This window comes from Telmatherina bonti (assembly GCF_933228915.1).
Source record: "Telmatherina bonti genome assembly, chromosome: 24".
In the NCBI taxonomy this organism is placed as follows: Eukaryota; Metazoa; Chordata; class Actinopteri; order Atheriniformes; family Telmatherinidae; genus Telmatherina; species Telmatherina bonti.
The window spans coordinates 23,070,200-23,091,181 of NC_136633.1; the positions used below are offsets into that span (position 1 = coordinate 23,070,200).

The 20,982-nt window shown below is 34.5% G+C and overlaps 1 protein-coding gene across 1 annotated transcript in view; it reads left to right on the plus strand.

The window, feature by feature from the left end:
- Positions 1-20,982, plus strand: part of LOC306774184 (transmembrane protein 163a) — a gene marked incomplete at both ends in the record, with an annotated part of 66,611 nt that overhangs the window by 33,782 nt on the left and 11,847 nt on the right. Inside the window, one exon of the mRNA XM_079264165.1 lies at positions 14,255-14,351. Coding sequence (XP_079120291.1) covers positions 14,255-14,351 — 97 coding nt within the window. The remainder of the gene's footprint in view (positions 1-14,254; positions 14,352-20,982) is intronic.

Genomic DNA, 20,982 nt, shown 5'->3' on the forward strand with positions numbered 1-20,982 from the left:
AAACAACACAGCAGCCAGATCATCATTCTGCTGCTATAATGCCCAAAAAACAAGTAAAAAGATCAATAAAAACAATAAAAATGACAAAAATTTTATATTGGATTTTGAATTTTTAACCAAAAAAAAAAAAAAAAAAAAATCTATTTTAAAATTATCAAGCTAAAAATCCAGATATTCGATTTTTCGATTCAATTTTCCGACCCCTAGTTGCTAGGCAACCAGGCTCTTAAAACCATGAAACCATAAAAAGACAGCTAGAACATCGCACCATAACATAACACAAAGAAAACCATGAGAATGTGCCGTAGTGCAGTCTGTGGTGTGTGTCCTGGATGAGGGGACCCTGCATGTGTTTCCTTTTTCATTTAAATAAATTTGTCAACCGTTCTTTTCCATTTTTAGTCTTAAATCCAAAATACTTATAAAAATTTCTGATGTGAAATTTCAACGTTTGATTTGCCTTCATCATGTTGGTGGGTTTTTCCACAGATCAGCTGTCAGTCAGCAAACAGCTGCTGGTCTCCACTGTATGTTTATAGTTCACAGTAAAGTTGTTTAGAATCAAAATTAGTGTTAATTTAGGTTTTATTTAATTTATTCCTCATTCATTCTTTTTTAAATGTAATTTTTTCTCCCCACTTGTTGTCTCATGTTTTTCTTATGTGCAGTACATTAAATCCTCCAGCACTCTGCTTTAAACTTCACATATATTGTTTTTTTTCCTACTTGTACTTTTTTAATCTTGTGTTTCCTGGAGGTCCAACGATCCTCAGACAACAAGGAGGACAATGATGCTTGAAAGGTCATTTCCACTGAGTTCTTGGTGTGCAGGAATACTTCTTACCATGTTTTTGGTTGCCATTTTAGAAGCTATCCTCTGAAATTCCTCTGTGTCCTGCAGGAGTGGCATTGGCATAGCCTGGTCTTCCAGGAACTCGTTGCTCGGTTGGTCAGGGTTAGGGTTACGGTGCTCCTGTGTCCGTGGAAGGGGATCAGGTGGAAAACCTCATTTAAAAAAGTCGTGTTTTCAAGTTATTTCTTTTCAATACATAGTCATCAAGCCAAAGGAAAAAGCATAAAAAAAGGTAATAATCAAGCCAAATCAAACTTTATTTATAAAGCACTTTTCTCTGCAGCGCTGAGGTTCGCTGGCAGTTCCACAGATGAGAACCGTAATAGTGAAAAAAGGTGAGGCTGGCTTTAGACAGGGACAAGAGGGGCCAACACCTCACCTCCTCAAATAAAATCCACAGAAAAGGCACAAGCTTCCTAAATTTTCTGTCCCATCTGCACCAGGACAGTACAGGATCTACCTCAGTGGTGTGCCACTGGCGGCCTGCGGGCCAAAACTGGCCGGCAACAATAATATTTGACCTGCCAGAATTTACCGATCAGTCTGATTATAAGCGTTATTTGTCAATGTGCAGACACGGTGATCCTTACAGCGCTGTGGTATAAGCTGTTATCATGACCACTTTAAGAATGGTTGAGCTAGAGAGAGATGCACAGCGGTCAGCTGCATCAGAGGAAGTTAGCTCTGTGAAGCTAACTGTTAAGTCGTGGATGTTTTGCTACAAGCTTTAGCAATAAACACCTCACAGCTCTTCTAGTTCCAGGAGAGTCTGGCTTCACTGCTGCTTGGTGAAGTGAAAGAAGTTTACCCCTAAGCTAGCTGCAGCTACTAGATATGATCGCCCAGACCCTGGTCTATGAGCTGTACTTGCAGGAGCTTTGGTTTCAGGCAGCCAAGCTGTACACGTCTTAGGGTGGAGGCCTGCAATCCATTTCTTGGGAGTTGGACTCTGCTAACAACCAGCTTTATTTGGGAAACACTTATCATGTATGCATCACTATAGCCGGGGTTGAAAAGAGGTCTCACCATAGGTTTTGTTCAAGCGGCAACCTCCGATGGTTAAAAGTGAAGCCTATGCGGAAGTGCATAAAACTGCAGTTCCTCCTTCATCCACTAGGGGCTCCCAAACAGAGCGATTCCCCATAGACTTCCATGGTAAAAAGACCAACTTCACAGCAGGAATAAACATGTTTACAGCCTGGTTCAAAAATCCATTTTAGGATTAATAGGTCAGGTTTACCTTCATGACAACTGTGGGGGGAGTGAATTTTTCTCTAACTCGCCCGTTTAAAAGTAATTTAATCTCGAAATTGTTCACATTTAGGGGCGTGTCCTTTTGATTGACACACTTTTATCTCTCTATTAATGTCAAAATCAAACCTATGTCGTCTGGACGTTTTCTCTTTGTCACAATATTCTCTGTAAAGAGGCAACGTATGTGAATATGTTGGGATGCGCGACTGTGATTAAACGGACCAAACATCTGGTTTGAGGTCCAGTCATCTGGATCGTTGCTAAGTGATGGACAGCTTGTTAAATCTTCCTCTCTGTGTCAGGCCACTCGCTAACTGGAGGTGTTTTTCATGCCTGCTTAGTAATTGGCTCGACTTCCCGCAGGGTCACACATTCATATTGCATGAAAATATGAGCAGAAATGTGAAAAAACACACAAATTGGATCTTTTTTTTTTGTTGCGGTTGTGTTTTTGTTTGTTTGCTTGGCGGTCAACTTCTTCCATCAGTTAAACAAAAAACCTACTGACTCCCTGTTGGGGAATTCGTGCTATTCTTCTTCATTTCCTCATCTGTCTGTGTTTAATAAGGGAGACACTGTTGCATGGTGATGTCGAAGAACTGGCTTGTTGCCAGGGTAACAAGCTAAAGGTGTCAAAGCAGGTTTATTTAGTGGTTAGATGCTGATGCTTTTGGTGTTAATATTTTCTTTAAAGAACAATGGCAGCCATGATTTGTTTTGTTTGTTTTGGTTGTGTTAAAGCGGAAACCTTTGACAGTGGTCTCTGATGTGATTTTATTTCCATGATGTGCAAGAAACAGCAGGAGCTCTGTTAGGAAAACACAGCTTCTGCGTGCATGTGTATCCCGCTGCGGACTTCCCATAGGGATGCTGGGTGTTGCCTTGGTTACCTCATCCATCCACTCTGCAACTATGGCCTTAAAATCAGCCTTCAGACTGTGAGCTCATACACTCTAGTACCCATGCAGGACCAGGGCATCTGCACCAGCTGGCTTCTGTGTCCCTCTGGATGCTGTTAATTGGATAAAAGTGTTTGAAGTACAGCTGCTGCCTTCAGATCAATACTTACAGAACAGTTTCATCTGTCTTACGGGACCAAGTGTTGCAGAAAAATGTAGTTTTACTGAACCTAAAAACACATAAGGAGCTCCAAGAAGTCTATCAGTTATTTCATCATGATACTTTTCCCTGTTAGATTTATATATTTTTAAACATTTCAATAATAAATTTTAATAAATTAATACTATGAAATTGTTAAATGTTATGACATAACTGTAATTTGTTTTTATGGATACAAGCTTTAGCAGAGCTGTTTAACACATATTAACTATTTGTTGGGTTTCTGAAATTTATCCCCTTTAGTGCCTATTTTTGTGAATACAACTTTAATGTAGACAGATAATTCCCATATGAGATCTATCTACCATATTTACAGAAACCTGTGTGACCAAATGGAAATAACTACAAACTAAACTCTTTATGAACCCATAGAAACATTGACCTAAAAGAATTCATATCGCAGAGGGCAGAGTATTAAAATAAATGTAGTTGAAGTGAAGTAGTGATGTAACCATTATAAATTTTATTGGTTTGATTATTTATTCATTATTATTATTATTATTATTGTTATTATTATCACTACTATAATTTTGTATGAATGTATGCATGTATGCATGCAAACATGTTTGTATGTCGGTATGTTTAGATGAATGACATTTCATGTGACATATGTCATACTATGTGTGATAAAATGTCATAGTATAGTATGTCCCCTAATTTATGTAGGAGTATATCATGCATACTATAAATGTAATAAAATGTCAGAGTATAGTATGTGTCATAAAGTGTCAGCATAGTATGTGTCAAAAGATGTCATACTATAAATGTTTCATAAGATGTCATAGTATAGTATATGTTATATGAAGACATGGTATAGTATATTTCAGAGATGTCAGTGTCATTGTATAGTATGTACAATAGTATACAAAAGTATAGCATGTCATAAGTGTTATTGAATAGTATGTCATAGTATAGTATGTGTCAAACGTCTAGTATAGTATGTCAAAAAATATAGTATAGCATGTGTCACGACATGATATAGTATGTCAAAACAATATTGTTTAGTATGTCAACATCTTTTTAGTATAGTATTTAAAAAAATGTTGTATAGTATGTGTCAAAAACTGTCAGTAAAGTGTGGGTCAAAAGATGTCATAGTATGTTTAAAAAAAAAAAATGTCATAGTATAGTATGTGTCAAAAAATGTCATGGTATAGTATGTCATGACATAGTATGTCAAAAAATGTGATAGTATAATATTTAAAACACTCCTTACAAAAGTATGCGTAAAAAATGCATATAGTATGTGTCATAGTATAGAATGTAAAAAAAAAAATTCATGGTTTCAAAAAATGTCTTAGTATAGTATCTGTAAAAATGTCATGTAGTATGTCAACATTTTTAGTATAGTATGTCAAATAATGTCGTATAGTATGTAAAAAAAAATGTATGGTATGTAAAAAATGAGTGGTCAAAATAATTTTTTAGTATAGGGTGTCAAAAAGTGTCGTATGGTATGTGTCAAAAAAAGTCATAGCATAGTATGTTGAATAGTCATAACATAGTATGTTTTAATAGATGTCATTATATGTTGTCTTATGACATTTTTTACACTACTATGTCCTGACACATGCAATACTAACATTCTTTGACGTATACAATACTAATGTCGTGACACATATAATACAAGGAGATTTTCTGAAACATTTATTTAAACAAAATGCTATGCAGTGACACATAAAATACTTTGGTATGTTTTAACACATACAATACTATGTTGTGACACAATATTGACATTTTGTGACACATACAATACTATGCTGTGACACATACAATACTATGACATTTTTGCAAGTACAACAGACTTTTTGACACATACAATAGTATGTCGTGACACATGCAATACTGATATATTTTGTAAAAAATACTATGAAATGTTTTGACACATACATACTGTTGTGACATGCAATACTGACATTTTTTGACATACAATACCAAGTTATGACACATACAATACTAACATATTTTTAAAAAAAATACATTTTCTGACACATACACAACTATGTCGTGATACATGCAATGCAGACATTTTTGACACATACAATGTCGTGACACAAAGAACTATGACATTTTTTGACACATGCAATACTATGTATGAAATACAATACCATGACATTTTTTGACATACAATACTGTCATGACACATACAACACTAACATTTTTTTTACACATAGTACTATGACGTGACAATATTATGACATTTTTTACACAGACTGTGACATTTTTTGACACATACAGAACTATGTCGTGACACAATACTGTGACAGTTGTTTGACATAAAATACTGACATTTTTTTAAATTTACAACACTGACTTTTTAAAAAAATATACAATACTATGTCGTGACACATACAATACTATGGCAATTTTTGACACATACAATACTATGGCAATTTTTGACACATACAATACAATGTCGTGACATACAATACTATGACATTTTTTGACACATACAATACTATGTACTGAAATACAATACCATGACATTTTTGAAACAATACTATTGTGACACATGCAATGCTAACATTTTTTGACACATGCTATATTATGTTGTGATACATACTATACTATGACATTTTATGATACAATATACTATTAAAAAAATGTTGTGATATAATATGTGCCAAAAAAAACATAGTATCATAAAAATGTCATAAAATGTCATAGTATAGTATGTGAAAAATGTCATAGTATAATATGTGTCAAGAATATAGTATAGTATGTCAAAAAATGCCAAAGTATCGTATGAATAAAAAAATGTCAGTATGTGTCAAAAAATTTCATAGTATGGTATAAGTCAAAAATGTCATAATATAGTATATATGATAACATAGTATATAATGTCTAAAAATGTTTTTAAAAAAATTGTGCAGTATGTGTCAGTGTCGTAGAGTGTAGTGTGTAAAGAAATGTCAGTATATTATTAGTCAAAAAATGTCACAGTATAGTATGTAAAAAATCTCAGTATAGTTTGTCAAAGAATTTCATAGTATGTCACAACACAGTATAGAAAGTCAAATTTGTCATAGTATTGTGTTTTAAAAAAATATTATATATGTCAAAAATGACATAGTGTGTCTCATGACATAGTATAGTATGTCATAAAATGTCATAGCATAGTATGTCCAAAAAAATGTCATAGAATAGTATGTGTCAAAAAATAGTATAGTATGTATTTAAAAAAAAAAAAAAAAAAAAAAAAAAAAAAAAAAAAATATATATATATATATATATATATATATATATATATATATATATATATATATATATATATATATATATATATATAATGTCTTATCTCATAGTATAGTGTATCATAAAATGTCGTAGTATAGCATGTGTCAAAAAGGACATGGTATAGAATGTCAATGTAAAAAAACAATTAGTATACTGTGTGTCAGAAAATGTCAGTATAGTATATTCCAAAAAATGTCAGTATATTTTGTCAAAGAATGTCATAGTATAGTATTTAAAAAAAAAAAGAAAAAAAAAAAAGTAAAAAGATTACATATGTCTCATGGCATAATATAGTATCATAAAAATGATATGTATAGTATGTGAGGTATTATATAGTATATGTCATGTAATGTCATATTATAGAATGTCTCATCTAATAGTATAGTATTTTATGAATTGTCATAGTATAGTATGTGTCAAAATATGTCAATAAATGTCATACTATTGTATGTATCACATGATAGTATTGTATGGATAAAAAAATATAATAGTGTCCGAAGTCACAACATAGTATAGTCTGTGTCAGAACATGTCAAAGTGATGCATGCATCATAAGATGTCATAGTATGTGTTTTAATATGTTATTGTATTGTATGTGTTATAATATTCCATAGTATACAGTCTGTCATAAGATTTCATAGTATAGTGTATTTCATATTTTGCCATAGTGTAGCATGTTACATTTCGGCTCAAAGACCACAACAAAAAGGGTGGAAAGCACAAGGTAATTTAGAACAAATATAAACTTTATTAAAGGAGCAAACAAAACAAAACTAAAACAAACCAAAAAGTTACCATGCCTACACAAAGGCAAGGTGATGTCCGACCCTAAGCCTGCAAGACACACTGAGCTCAGGCATGGTGGAGCTCTTAAACAGTGGCACAGTACATCGGGTCCTGGTGTTTCTCATGCAACTGATGTGACACCTGCACTGAAAAAGAAAATCAAAGTAATGGTGGTGCCGTCACACAAAAGATATCACAGGGAGAAGGACAAAAAATGTCATAGTTTAGTGTATGTCAAAAAATGTAATGGTATAAAATGAGTTAAAAAATGTCATCGTATAGTATTTATCAAATGTCATGATATAGTATGTCAAAAAATTTCATAGTATGTCAAAAATGCCTCAGTATAGTATTTGTCAAAAATGTCATGGTGTAGTATGCATAAAAAATACAGTATGTCAATGCATAGCATTGTGTCAAAAAAATTCATAATATAGTATGTGTCAAAATTGTCATATTTCATGTCATGTATTTCTCATGACATGGTATAGCATGTGTCACAACTGACCGTATAGAATGTCAAAAACATCATAGTATTGTATGTGTAAACATTTTTTTATTTAAGTTTCAAAGTCGTATAGTATGTGCCAAAAAATGTCTTATTATAGTGTCTCAATTTTTTTAGTGTGTATCAGTGTTGACAAAAAATGTTAGTGTAGTATCTGTCAACAAATGTCATACTGTGTTGATGACATACTTTGTCAAAAAAATGTCATAGTATAGTATGTCAAAAATGTCTTAGTACAGCATGTGTCAAAAAATAGGACAGTATTGTATGTGTCAAAAAGTCTTAGTATTGAATATGTCATGAGATAGTATTGTATTTAACAAAAAATATAGTATATGTCACCACATAGCATGGTGGTTTAAAAAAATGTTTATAGTATAGTATGACATGAAATAGTATAGTATGTTTCATTACATGTCAAATTGTAGTATTCGTCATGTCATATTATGTGTCATAATATGTCATAGTATAGTATGTGTTATAATATACCATAATATACTGTTTGTCATAGTATTTCATAGTATAGTGTGTGCCATATTTTGCCATAGTGTATTATGTCACAGGCTGGCTCAAAGACCTTAACAAAAGGGAGGCAAGCACAAGGTAGTTTAATACAAAAATAAACTTTATTAAAGTAACAAACAAAACAAAACAAAACTATAGCAAACTAAAAACATGCCACACATGCACAAAGTGCACTAGGAGTCACACTGAGCTCAGTCACAGCACATCAGGCCCAGGTGTTTCTTATGCCATGATGGCACCTGCAAACACTTAAACAGAAAGTCAAAGTAACATGCCAGAGTACTGTATGTCATAATTTCTGATAGTATAGTATGTGTTATAATCTGTTATAGTACAGTATGTGTCATTTGTCATAGTATAGTATGTGTTGATAGATGTAATGGTATAGTATGTGTCAAAAAATAATAGTATAGTATGTCAAAAATGGTCTTAGTATAGTATGTAAAAAATGTCAGTATGTGTATATTATGTGTCAATATAGTATGTGTAAAAAATTCCTAGCAGTGTGTGTCAAAAAAAATCATGGTATAGTTTGTGCCAAAAAACATAATAGTATAGTGTATGTCAAATTCATGGTATGGCATGTGTAAAAATATAGTATAGTATATTGCAAAAAATGTCAGTATAGGAGGTGTCAAATAATTTAATAATATGGTATGTGACAAAAAAATCACATATGTCAAAACATGGTATGGCATGTCAAAAAAATGTCATTGTATAGTATGTCTCAACACTGCCATAGTATAATGTGTCAAAATGGCATGAATCAATGTTGTAGTGTACAAATGCAATGGTATAGTATGTATAAAAATATAGTATGTAAAAAAGAATGTCATAGCTTGGTATGTATCAAAAATTGACATAGTATAGTATGTAAAAGTGTCACAGTATAGTCTTTGTCAAAAAAAATTTCATTATTGTCTGTCAAAATTTTCAGTGTCAAAAAATTAGGATGTGTGTCGAATAATTTCATAGTATAGTGTCAAAAAATGCCATAATTTAGTGTGTCAAAAATGCCCTAGTATATTTCTCTGTTAAAGAACACATACTAATGTCAAAAGTTTAATGTATAGTATGTATAAAAATGTAGTATATTATGTGTCAAAAATTACAGTATAGTACGTCAAAAAAGGTCACAGTATAGAATGTCAAAGTACTGTGTCAAAAATGTAATATGTGTAAAAAATGACAGTATAGTATTTGCATTTTATTGTCAAAAATGTAATAGTATAGTATGTCTCAAAAATGTCATAGTGAAGTCTGTCAAAAATTTACTTGTATGTCAAATATGTCATAGTATAGTATGTGTAAAATATGTCATGCTATAGTGTGTCAATAATATAGTGTTGTTTCGAAAAAGGCTTTACTATTTTGTCAAAGAACACCTACTAATAAGTCAAAAATACATAGTATAGTATGTATAAAAATATAGTGTAGTATTTGGCAAAATTCCATAGTAAAGTATGTGTCAAAAATGTTGTGGTATAGTATGTGTAAAAAAAAATTCACACCATAGTGTGTCTGGAAAAAATGTCAAGGTATAGTTTGTGCCAAAAAATATAGTATAGTGTGTGTCAAATTCATGGTATGGCATGTGTAAAAATATAGTATAGTATATTGCAAAAAATGTCAGTATAGGAGGTGTCAAATAATTTCATAGTATGGTATGTGTCAAAAAAATCACATATGTCACGACATGCTATGGCATGTGAAAAAGTATAGTATAGTATGTCTCAAAACTGCCATAGTATTAATGTGTCAAAATGGCATGAATCAATGTTGGAGTGTACAAATACAATGGTATAGTATGTAAAAAAAAAAAAAAAAAATTAAAATGTCATAGCTTGGTTTGTGACAAAGATTGACATAGTAAAAGTGTCACAGTATAGTCTTTGTCAAAAAATTTCAGTGTCAAAAAAATAGGATGTGTGTCGAATAATTTCATAGTATAATGTGTCAAAAACGTCATGGTATAGTATGTGTCAAAAATACCTTAGTATATTTCTTTGTTAAAGAACACATACTAATGTCAAAAGTTCAATGTATAGTATGTATAACAATGTAGTATATTATGTGTCAAAACATACAGAAAGCATAGTATGTCACAGTATAGAATGTAAAAAAGTAGTGTCAAAAATGTAATATATGTGTAAAAAATGAGTCAAAAATGTCATAGTATAGTCTGTATCAGAAATTGACATAGTATGTCAAATATGTCATAGTATAGTATGTGTAAAATATGTCATGCTATAGTGTGTGTAAAAAATAGTGTCAAAAAATGTTTTACTATAGTTTTTGTCAAAGAAAACATACAAATGTGTCAAAAATACATAGTATAGTATGTATGAAAACATATTGTAGTATTTGAAAAAATGTCATAGTAAAGTATGTGTCAAAAATGACAGCATAGTAAATCAAAAATGGCATCTTGTCAAAAATATAGTATATATATGTAAAAAATGACTATATAGCATGTCTCAAAAATGTCATAGTATAGTCTGTGTCAAAAATGCAATGGTATAGTGTGTATAAAAAATGTTGTGGTATGGTATGTGTCAAAAATGTCAGTATTTTATGTTCATATTATGTCATACTATAAATTTCATAGCATAATGTCAGAAATGTCATCAGATAGTGGGTCAGAAAATGACAATATAGTATGTAAAAAAAAAATTAATATTATAGTGTCTCAAAAAATATCGTAGTATAGCGTGTCAAAAATTGGCATTGTATAGTATGTGTAAAAAATTCATAGTATTTCATAAAATGCTTTAGTGTAGTTTTTGTAAAAAAAAAAACCACATACTAATATATAAAAAAAAAAAAGAGTATGTCAAAAATGTCATAGTATTGTGTCAAAGAATTTCATAATATGTCAAAAAGGAGTATGATGTGTCAAAGTATTTAATAGTGTAGTATGTCAAAAATTCCATAGTATGTATAAAAAATGTCATGGTATTGCATGTGTCAAAAAAAGCCAAAAAAAGAGTGTAGTAGGTGTAAAAAAATTCACAATATGAATAAAGGTCAGACAATATAGTATAGTTTTGTCAAAGAACACATACTAATGTGTAAAAAATCCATAGTATAGTATGCATATAAATATAGTATGAGGCAAAAATGTCATAGTGTAGTATGTATAAAAATGTCATAATATAGTGTTAAAAACTTTAATAGTATGTTAACAAATGTCATAGTATAGCATGCCAAAAATGTCTGTATAGCCTTTCTAAAAATAACTTGTGTAAAAAAAATTCATAGTATAGTATGTGTCAGAAAAATGTCTGTATATTTTGTGTAAAAAAAAAAAAGCCAAAGTATAGTATGTGTCAAAATTTGTCATGGCATAGTATGTGTCCAAAAATGTCACAGTATGGTATGTGTTAAAAAATGCCAGTAGTGTATTGCAAAAATGGCATAGTGTGTCAAAAATATGTTGTGTAAAAAAAAAAAAAAAAAAGTCATTGTACAGTATGTGTCAAACTATATCATGTGTTGTAAAATTTCATGGTATAGTATGTCAGAAAAAGGCCATATTGTAGTCTGTCAAAAAATGTCAGGTAAATGTGTCAAAAACCTTTTTAATGTAGTATGCCAAAAATGTCATAGTATAATGTGTGAGTTACAGTCCAACTCAAAGGATGTAACCAAGAAGGGAGGCAGACGCAAAAGTGGGTGTTACAAAGAAAAACTTTATTAAAGAAACATAAGCAGAAATCAAGACCAAACAAAGCAAAACCAAAGTGCCATGCCTGCACACAACCAGGGTGATCTCCCAGCCCAAGCCTGGGAGACACACTGAGCTTAGGCTTGGTGGAGCTTTTAACTTGTGGCAGAGCACACCGGGCCCAGGTGAAGCTAATGCCACTAATTATGACGGCACCTGCAAACACTCAACAGAAGGACAAACAATTAAACAAAGTCAAATTAATGGTGGGGGTGTCACATGTGTAAAAAATATAGTACATGTCAAAAAATGACTGCATAGTATGTATGAAAGGATTTCATAGTATTGTATGTGTCAAAGACTTGTCTTTTTAGTATAGCATGTCAAAAAATGCTAAGTCAGTATAGTTTCTGTTCAAAAATTGCCAAAGTGTCAAAAATATAGTATCTGTGGAAAATATTCTAGTATGTGTTGAATAAATTCATAGTATGTAAAAAAAAAAAAAAAAAAAAAAAAGGACAGTGTAATGTGTCAAAGGATTTCATAGTATAGTATGTCAAACAATGCTGTGGTATGGATAAAAAATGTACAGTATGTGTCAAAAATGTCATTGTATAGTATTTGTCAAAAAATGTCACAATCTAATATGTGTCAAAGAAAAATGTCATAGCATGCATCAAAACATGACATAGTATAGTATGTGTCACAACATGGTTTAGTATGGGTCAAGAAATGTCGTTGCATAGTATGTGTGAACAAATTTCACAATAGTACGACATTTTTTGACACAAACTATGTCGTTCTGTATGTATGTATGACTGAAATAATGCATGTATGTGTGACTCTTATCATTTGAATATATGTATGCATGCATGGACGTAAACATCTTTATATGTATACCTGAAAATATTTATGTAGGTATGATTTAAAAAATGTATGTATGAATGTAAACATGTTTGTATGTGTGACTGAAAATATATACACATGTATGTTTGCATGAATGATTGAAAATATGAGAGAACATATGAGAGAGAATTTAAACTTGGTTTAATACATACCATCATACTCGCACACAAACACTATTATACTCTTACTAAAACAATCATATACTCTCTCATAAATAATCTCTTAAAGGGATATTCATATTCTCTCACAAACAATAGTATACCCTTTCACTGATACTTGTATCATCTCTTGTATACATGATCATATATTCTAATATTTACTTACATTCTTTATTAAATTTACTTCTATAGAAATCCAAATAACCATGTGGAAGTGGCAAAATGAGTGCAAAAGAGCATGATGAGTGAGAACAGTTGTAAGAGAGTTTGATTGAAACGGATGAAAAACTAAATTCTCAGTTCATTACTGGTTATCTTTCATGAGGAAAGTGAACCTGACCCGTCCTCCTTGTTAAAATGGGGACATTGTTGACCGGGAGACTTCGGTAAAGTTCGAAAGATATTCCAAGATTTTCTGAATTAATAACTCATCAGTGGAACATTACTTCTACAAAACCGACACAACGCCATAATCAGACCAAGGTAGACTGCGAGCTACAATCGCATTTTCCTCTAAAAGAGCCGTCCTCCGACGTATAAGACTTAAATCGGACTCTATGCAGAACCTGCTGCTGCTTGACTGGACCGTTGGCAAATTATAAAACCAAAAACTCACAGGGGTAAATAAACCTCATCTGGATCATACTACAGCTCTAATCTTTGTAAAATATGCCTAAATGTATTTTTTGGCATATTTGAATTTTTTATAAGTATAAAATTAGTAGTAACTACAATATGAAATGTTGTAGTGCTACCAAACTCACATTGCAAGTAAACTATATAATCTGGATCATACTGCTGTTATAATGTTGGTAAAATATGCCTAAATATATTTTGTACTGTGAGTTTGGAGGCACTAAAACATGGTTAATTGTAGTTATTAGTAATTTGGTACTTAAAGTTTTTTTTTTTTTAAATGGCAAAAAAATACATTTAAGCGTCATTCATTCATTCATTTTACTAACCGCTTAAATAAACTACGCTTAAATGTAAGCAGTTACATTTAAGCATTTAAGCGTATTTTATTTATTATTCCCTTAGAATAGTTTATGTGCAAGTATGATGGTAAGTGTAAAACCAAGCTTAAATTATCTCTCAAGCAGCCTCTAATAAAAAATAAAAAAAAAAGTCTGTATGTATAACAAACAACCTTTGCAAACTAAACTAAATGGTGTGTTGAAGAATGAACCCAGTCTCATCTGTCTGTTGGGTGTTTGTTATGTTTCTTTCCTTGTCCTCAGAGCCTGTGTTATCCTGGGAGTGATTTTCATCCTGTCCTCCCTGTGCATCTTGGGAAAAGCCATCCACGACCTGGCCACCAAACTGCTGCCTGAAGTGGTGAGAATCCGTCGCACACATAACCTCCAGTTTCCACAGGATGCATGTGCGCTTCGTTACGGCTGCCCGCGGTTTTGGGTCAGACGCCGCGGATGCTGTCTGCATATCTGGATCATAAAATCACATGCTTTTTTCATTGGTTTATTACTTTATGGTTCTTTACAGACATCTTACCTGACTGGATGCTACAAAGCATAGAAAAAGCAAAACAAATATAAGGTGGTGGTTACATCACCATCCAAACCTCCTTTCGCCACTTCGGAGACCCCCTGATGACTGATATAAACCCTGCGTCACCAGTCGTGACGTGTTTGCAAAGTTCAGCCATGGAAAAACTGCATGGGGGAGTTTATTATTAAATTTAACAAATGTTTTACACGGTTCCCGTGTCTGATATCCTGTCTGGGTCTATTTGACCTTCAGAGTTTGACGCTTTCTGGAAACGGGGTCCATCAGAAATAGACTTGCTTTATGTATTTAGTTGAGATCCAGGACGAGGCGCTTGTGAAACCCACCATGGTGCGCCCACTGTAAACCACACCATAGACTAAATCAGCTGCGCAGCCAGAATACACGCGCCTGGTGGAAACTGACCTTTAAACACGAAGATCCTGGAGTCTGGGAAGTTTCACCAGCCGCAGCAACATTTCTCTTCACCTCAGTAAACTCCAGGAGGGAATGGGAGCCAAACGTTGAATGCATAATCAGATTTTTCTGTGGAATTTGTAGTTATTTTTAAAGCCTTTTCCGGAGAGTAACAAGCATTTTGTCTCTTCTCTCCTGCTGTAATGCCAGCTGTCTGCCAGAGACGAGGATTTCAGAATTAGAAAAAGCTCTGCTTACTTAGTGCCTGAGTCTAATAATATCTGTATTTCACAGCATAAAAAAACAACAACATGCAGACGGTTCCTGTAGTCGTGAATGAGATTACATGAAGCTGGATGATTCGTCCCCGTCTGGCCTTGTTGATGCGACAGCATAACCTCACAATTAGCCATGAAGATTGATCTCTGGAAGGATGGGAGTTCAGATCCTAATGACGATCAGGATGAGTTGTTTTTTTTTTTTAAGAAAGAAACCAAGAGGACCATTAAAACTCTTTATTTAGTCATGATTAGAAAAGTGTGTTTCTATGACACCCAGAATTGTGCAAAAACTAAACATCGCATTAAAAAAAAAAAAAAAAAAGTTATTGGAAACACCTACATTTAGGAAAAAGTGTCAAATATCGCTAAAGTTTTTAAGCTCTCATAAAGTGATTTTTCCAATAAGAAAATATATATTTTCCAGAAATATATTGCAAAGTGTAATAAGAACCTTTTTTTTTTTGTCTCCAGATGTGACATTGGGGGTTGTGACCAGTTAATTTCCATTAAAGATGGCCTAGTGTGGAACAAAAAGCCAATTTTAATGTTTTAGAAAAGAAAATGAGGGAGAAAAGCTTCAAAAAGCCTGAGCAAATTTGGCTAGTTTAAAAACAAAAAACCACTCTGTGGCTACTTTGCTTAAGTCGCAATTCTTGCAAAATCTCATCACCCAAACAAGACTTTACAAGAACTGAGGCTTATGTGCTAAACACGGTTAATAGAAACTAAATTACAAATTACAGTTTTTGTTTGTCAAAACTTTGAAATATCACTTATTTTGCGAAAAAATGTAATGTAATGTATAGTAAACACAGGTAGAGTGAAGTTTACTATAACATTTGGAGGAATTCAGATTGAGTTTGGATTCTTTCTGTGACGTTAAATAATTTATCTGAAAACTCTAATCTTCAACATCACAAACCATGTGAATGAGATTTGTCCTGATTGGCAGCGACCAGCAAGCCACAGAGGTCGCTTAATCCTAATTAATAAACACATGTATGTCTTTACACTGAAGTCTCACCCACATCTAACCAGGAAGTAGAGAAGAGAGAGTAAAAACCTGATATAAAAATGCATTAACTGGCTCTGTATGTTTTAAGTCAACATCCAAACACTTTGCCGTAATTCCAGCCGATCATCTCTCTGGGTCTCTGGAAGTTTGGCACATCTATCCACTGGGATTTCTGTCCATTCCTCAAGACAAAATTGCTCCAGATTCAGCCAGCTGGATGACTCATGTTGGTGTTGTAATCTTTAAATCATAACACAGTTTCTAAATCAGATGCAGGTCTGGGCTGTGGCTGGTCATTCCAAGAGATTTTCATGTCAAGCAAATAGTTATGTTGTGTAGCAGTGTGAACAAAAATATTTAGTTCAACAAATGTCTTTAATTAATTGCAAATCTACAGCCAACTTCATCCAGGTAGCTTTAACTTGGGCTAAAGCTACCTGGATGGTTGGTTTAAGCCTTGTTGGGGCTGGATTTGGCTTGGCTAAAATTGATCCAATTAGCCTTAGCTTGGAGGTAAAGCAAGCGACAACCTCCGGCGGTTAAAAGTGAATCCTATGTGGAAGTGTATAAAACTGCAGTTCCCTCTTCATTCAGCTCCAAAACAGAGCAAATCCCCATAGACTCCCATGTTAAAAAGACCAACTTCACAGTAGAAATAAACATGTTTACAGCCTGGTTCAAAAATCCATTTTCAGTTTAATAGGTCAGGTTTACCTTTATGACAACTGTGAGAGGAGTGAATTTTTTTCTAACTCGCCCGTTTAAAAGTAATTTTAATCTCGAAGTTTGGCATATTTAAGGGTGTGTCCTTTTGATTGACATGTACCAATCTCCCGCTTCAAGTTAGAATGTAAAACAACTGCGGGTTTTAGCCGGTAAACAACGTGACTTAGCTTTAGCCCGCTTACCTCTGTTAGCTGGTTAACTCGGTTAGCTTTTAGCTACGGAAAGCTGGGAGTTCGCTGGATGTCAATCCTCCACCGTGATGCTCACAGCCCCCCTCTCAGCTCCACCTCTTTGCCCATATTTGTATTTTCTGGGCGAGACGATGCGCATGCCCCTGCCAAGATGGCGATGGTAGGAACCGCCCACAGAGCTTCAATTCCGCTTTTCAGAAACCTATGGGTGACGTCACGGAGGCTCCGCCCATCTCTATATACAGTCTATCAGGTAAAGGAGAGTAGTATTTTTTTTTTTTTTTTTTTTAGAAATGATTTAAAAGATGCCAAATTAAACTTCTCTTTTAATCATTAAAAGAAATCTAACTAGCTTTAGCATTGCTTATCCAACTAGTTGTGGCCCAGAGGTTGAGGATGGGGTGGTGTATTTCTGAGAAAGGAGTCAAAAGATGCCAAATGAGAGTTCTTTGTTTAATCATGCATAGAAAATAAGCAAGCTTTCATTTAGGTTAAAATGACTTTGAAGAAGATAGCTGAAAACTAGCTTGAGTCAGGGTAAATCGAGTTATTTGTAGGATTACCTCCAACTGGCTTTAGCCAAAACTAAAGCTAAAGCTACACCCATCTAGTTCTACATTTTGGTAAACATGGCTACATGGAAAATGAAAGACTAAGAACCAGTCCAAACAACAGCAGGGTTGTGTGAGAGGATACCCCAGTGAGATGGACGATGGCCTCAAGTTCAACTTTCTGCAGTTTTGACTCCCTGCAAGGATCAGTTTCAGATCTGTGATTTTAGAAGCTGAGAGGTTTTCCAGTCTGAAGTTTCATGTTTTTAAAGAATCAAACTGAAAGTAAAGAAACTCTTCACGTGAAGCATCAGGTTGATATGAAATTTGAGACATTTGTGCAAAATCAAACAAACTTTCACACGTTGTACATTATTATCTGGAAAAATTAAGAAAACACATTTTATATTGATATTCCATGACAAAAAATTGATTTACAACAGAAATGTTATGAATAAGAACGTCAACCAGTAAAATATGTTCTGAAACAGTAGTTTTACATGTGATGAGAGCCAGTTCATGGAATTAATGAGTCATACAGTATGCTACCGTACCATATGATGGCTGTGCAAAATTGCCCATCTTTAGGCTACGATCAGGGTGTTCCCCCCACCTGCAGATGTACAGAACATGAAGTGATGGTTAGATATAAAATGCACCCCAATGCATAAAGACGCAGAGTGCCTTATTTGTCCCTGCGGGTGAACATCGCACGTGGAGATTCTGGCGTGAAGCCTGCAATCGTCCAAAATGTACTGACTTACATGTCGCGGCTGCTCACTCCTTTTCCCAGCCCAGAGTAACAGAACTATGTTCTCCACAGCCAGACACACCGTGGTGTAGCGGCCATTGCGCTGATGGACTGCAGGAGGAATCCAGTTACATAGCTGCAAAGGTGTGCAGATAGTGGAGGCGCTACATAACATTATACAAAATGGGAACGTGTCACGTTCACCTGCGACAAGCGCTGTTGTCCCCAAACTCATCCTCTCATGTTGGAACCAAACGCTGCTGCTTTACGCAGCGTCTAGAAGTGATGCAACACAAGAATTCTGGTTTAATCACAAGTTGTCTGGCAGGATGGTCTTTATTTCTCCCCAACTCCTGGACCTCCTCCTTGATGGCAATTATTGTGTCCCCTATATGGACACGGTTGCTGGGGGGGTGTGGAATCACTGGCTTCCCCCTGTCCAACCACAGCTGCAGGGACACAAAGGAAGTCCAGTGTTTTCCCAGTAAATGAACTGGAGTCAGAGACGTCTCATTTGTGTTTAAACGTTCATTTTATAATGTGAAACAAAGAAATAAACCACCTGCAGCATCATCTGGGGCCTCTGGAGCATTTGGTTCCAGTGTATCTGTGGACTCGTTCATTTTCCCCACTAGCTTCTAACCTCCTGTGGAAGTGGGCAGCAGCCCCCGCTTCCTCCCTGGCAAACTTACTCCTCCTGTGGACGGCGTTGTGCTTTCCCCTTACATTTCGGTGGTCTGATAGGGCGCGTTGACAGCATCTGTCTCCTGCTGACGCTCCTCTGCCTTTCTGGCGGTGCTGATGTTCAGCCGGTGTACACCAGATAAAATTTTACAATATTGTCCATCAGAATTTCTACCTTGCTATTTCCCCTGCTGGGGATCATGGAAATGAGAATGATTGATATTTATCAGGGGCGTTTGCCTGACCTTTTACAGCCAACATGTGGGAATGACAAGATGCTTCCTCATATCAGATATACAGTGGGGCTCCAAAGTTTGGGCACCCCTGGTAAAAATTTATTTTAATGTGCAACTAAGGAGTTTTAAAAAGATGGAAAATCTCGAAAAGGCATCAAAGTACAGTTTAGACATTCTCATAACATGTCAAAAAAAGTTACATCCTATTTCCATCATTTAAACCTTCAAAATAACAGAAAACAAAATATGACGTCTGTAAAAGTTTGGGCACCCTGCAGAGTTAGTACCTTGTGCGCCCCCAATTTGACAACAGAGACCTGACAGTGTCCTGGATTGTTTACAGTTAGTGTCTGGAAAGACCAGGTGATGTCAATCTCAAAGGTTTTAAATGCTTAGACTCATCTGACCTTGCCTCAACAATCGGCACCATGGGTTCCTCTAAGCAGTTGTCAAGAACACTGAAACTGAAAATAGTTGATGCTCACAAAGCAGGAGAAGGGTGTAAGAAAATAGCAAAGCGTTTTCAGATGCTAATATCCTTTGTTCCGAATGTAATCAAGAAATGGCGGTCATTGGGAACAGAGGAAGTTAAAGCAAAATCTGGAAGACCAAGAAAAATATCAGACAGAACAGCTCGCAAGATTGTAAGAAAAGCAAGTCAAAACCCACGAGTGACTGCACGATCCCTCCAGGAAGATCTGGCTGATACTGGAGTCATGGTGCACTTTTCCACTATAAAGAGGTACTTGTACAAATATGGCCTTCATGGAAGAGACATCAGAAGGAAACTTCTTTTACGTCCTTACCACAAAAATCTGCATTTGAAGTTTGCAAAGGAACATATAGACAAGCCTGATGCATTTTGGAAACAAGTTCTGTGGATTGATGAGGTTTAAATTGAACTTTTTGGCCGGAATGAGCACAGGTACGTTTGGAGAAGAAAGGGCACATAATTTAATGAAAAGAACCTCTATCCAACTGTTAAGCATGGTGGTGGATCAATCATGCTTTGGGGTTGTATTGCAGCCAGTGGCAAAGGGAACATGTCATGAGTAGAAGGAAAAATAGATTCAATGAGATTTGAGCAAATTTTGGATGCTAACCTAATGCCATCTGTGAAAAAGCTGCAGTTAAAGAGAGGATGGCTTCTACATATGGATAATGATCCTAAAAACAACCTCAAAATCCAGGGTGGATTACATCAAGAGGCGTAAACTGAAGGTTTTGTCATGGCCTTCACAATCTCCTGACCTCAACATAATCGAAAGTCTGCCTTAAAACAGCAGTGTGTCACAGATGGCCCAGAAATCTCAAAGATCTGAAAGACTTTTGCAAGGAAGAATGGGCAAAGATACCTCAAACAAGATTCAAAAGACTATTGGCTGGCTATAAAAAGTGTTTACAAGCTGTCATACTTGCCAAACGGGGGAATGGAAGGTACTAACAATGCAGGGTGCCCAAACTTTTGCAGAGGCCATTTTTTGTTTTCTGTTATTTTAAAAGTTAAAATGATGGAAATAAGATTGAACTTCTTTTGACATGTTATAAGAATGTCTAATCTGTAATTTGACGCCTTTTGGAGATGTTCCATCTTTTGTTAGCTTCTTTTTG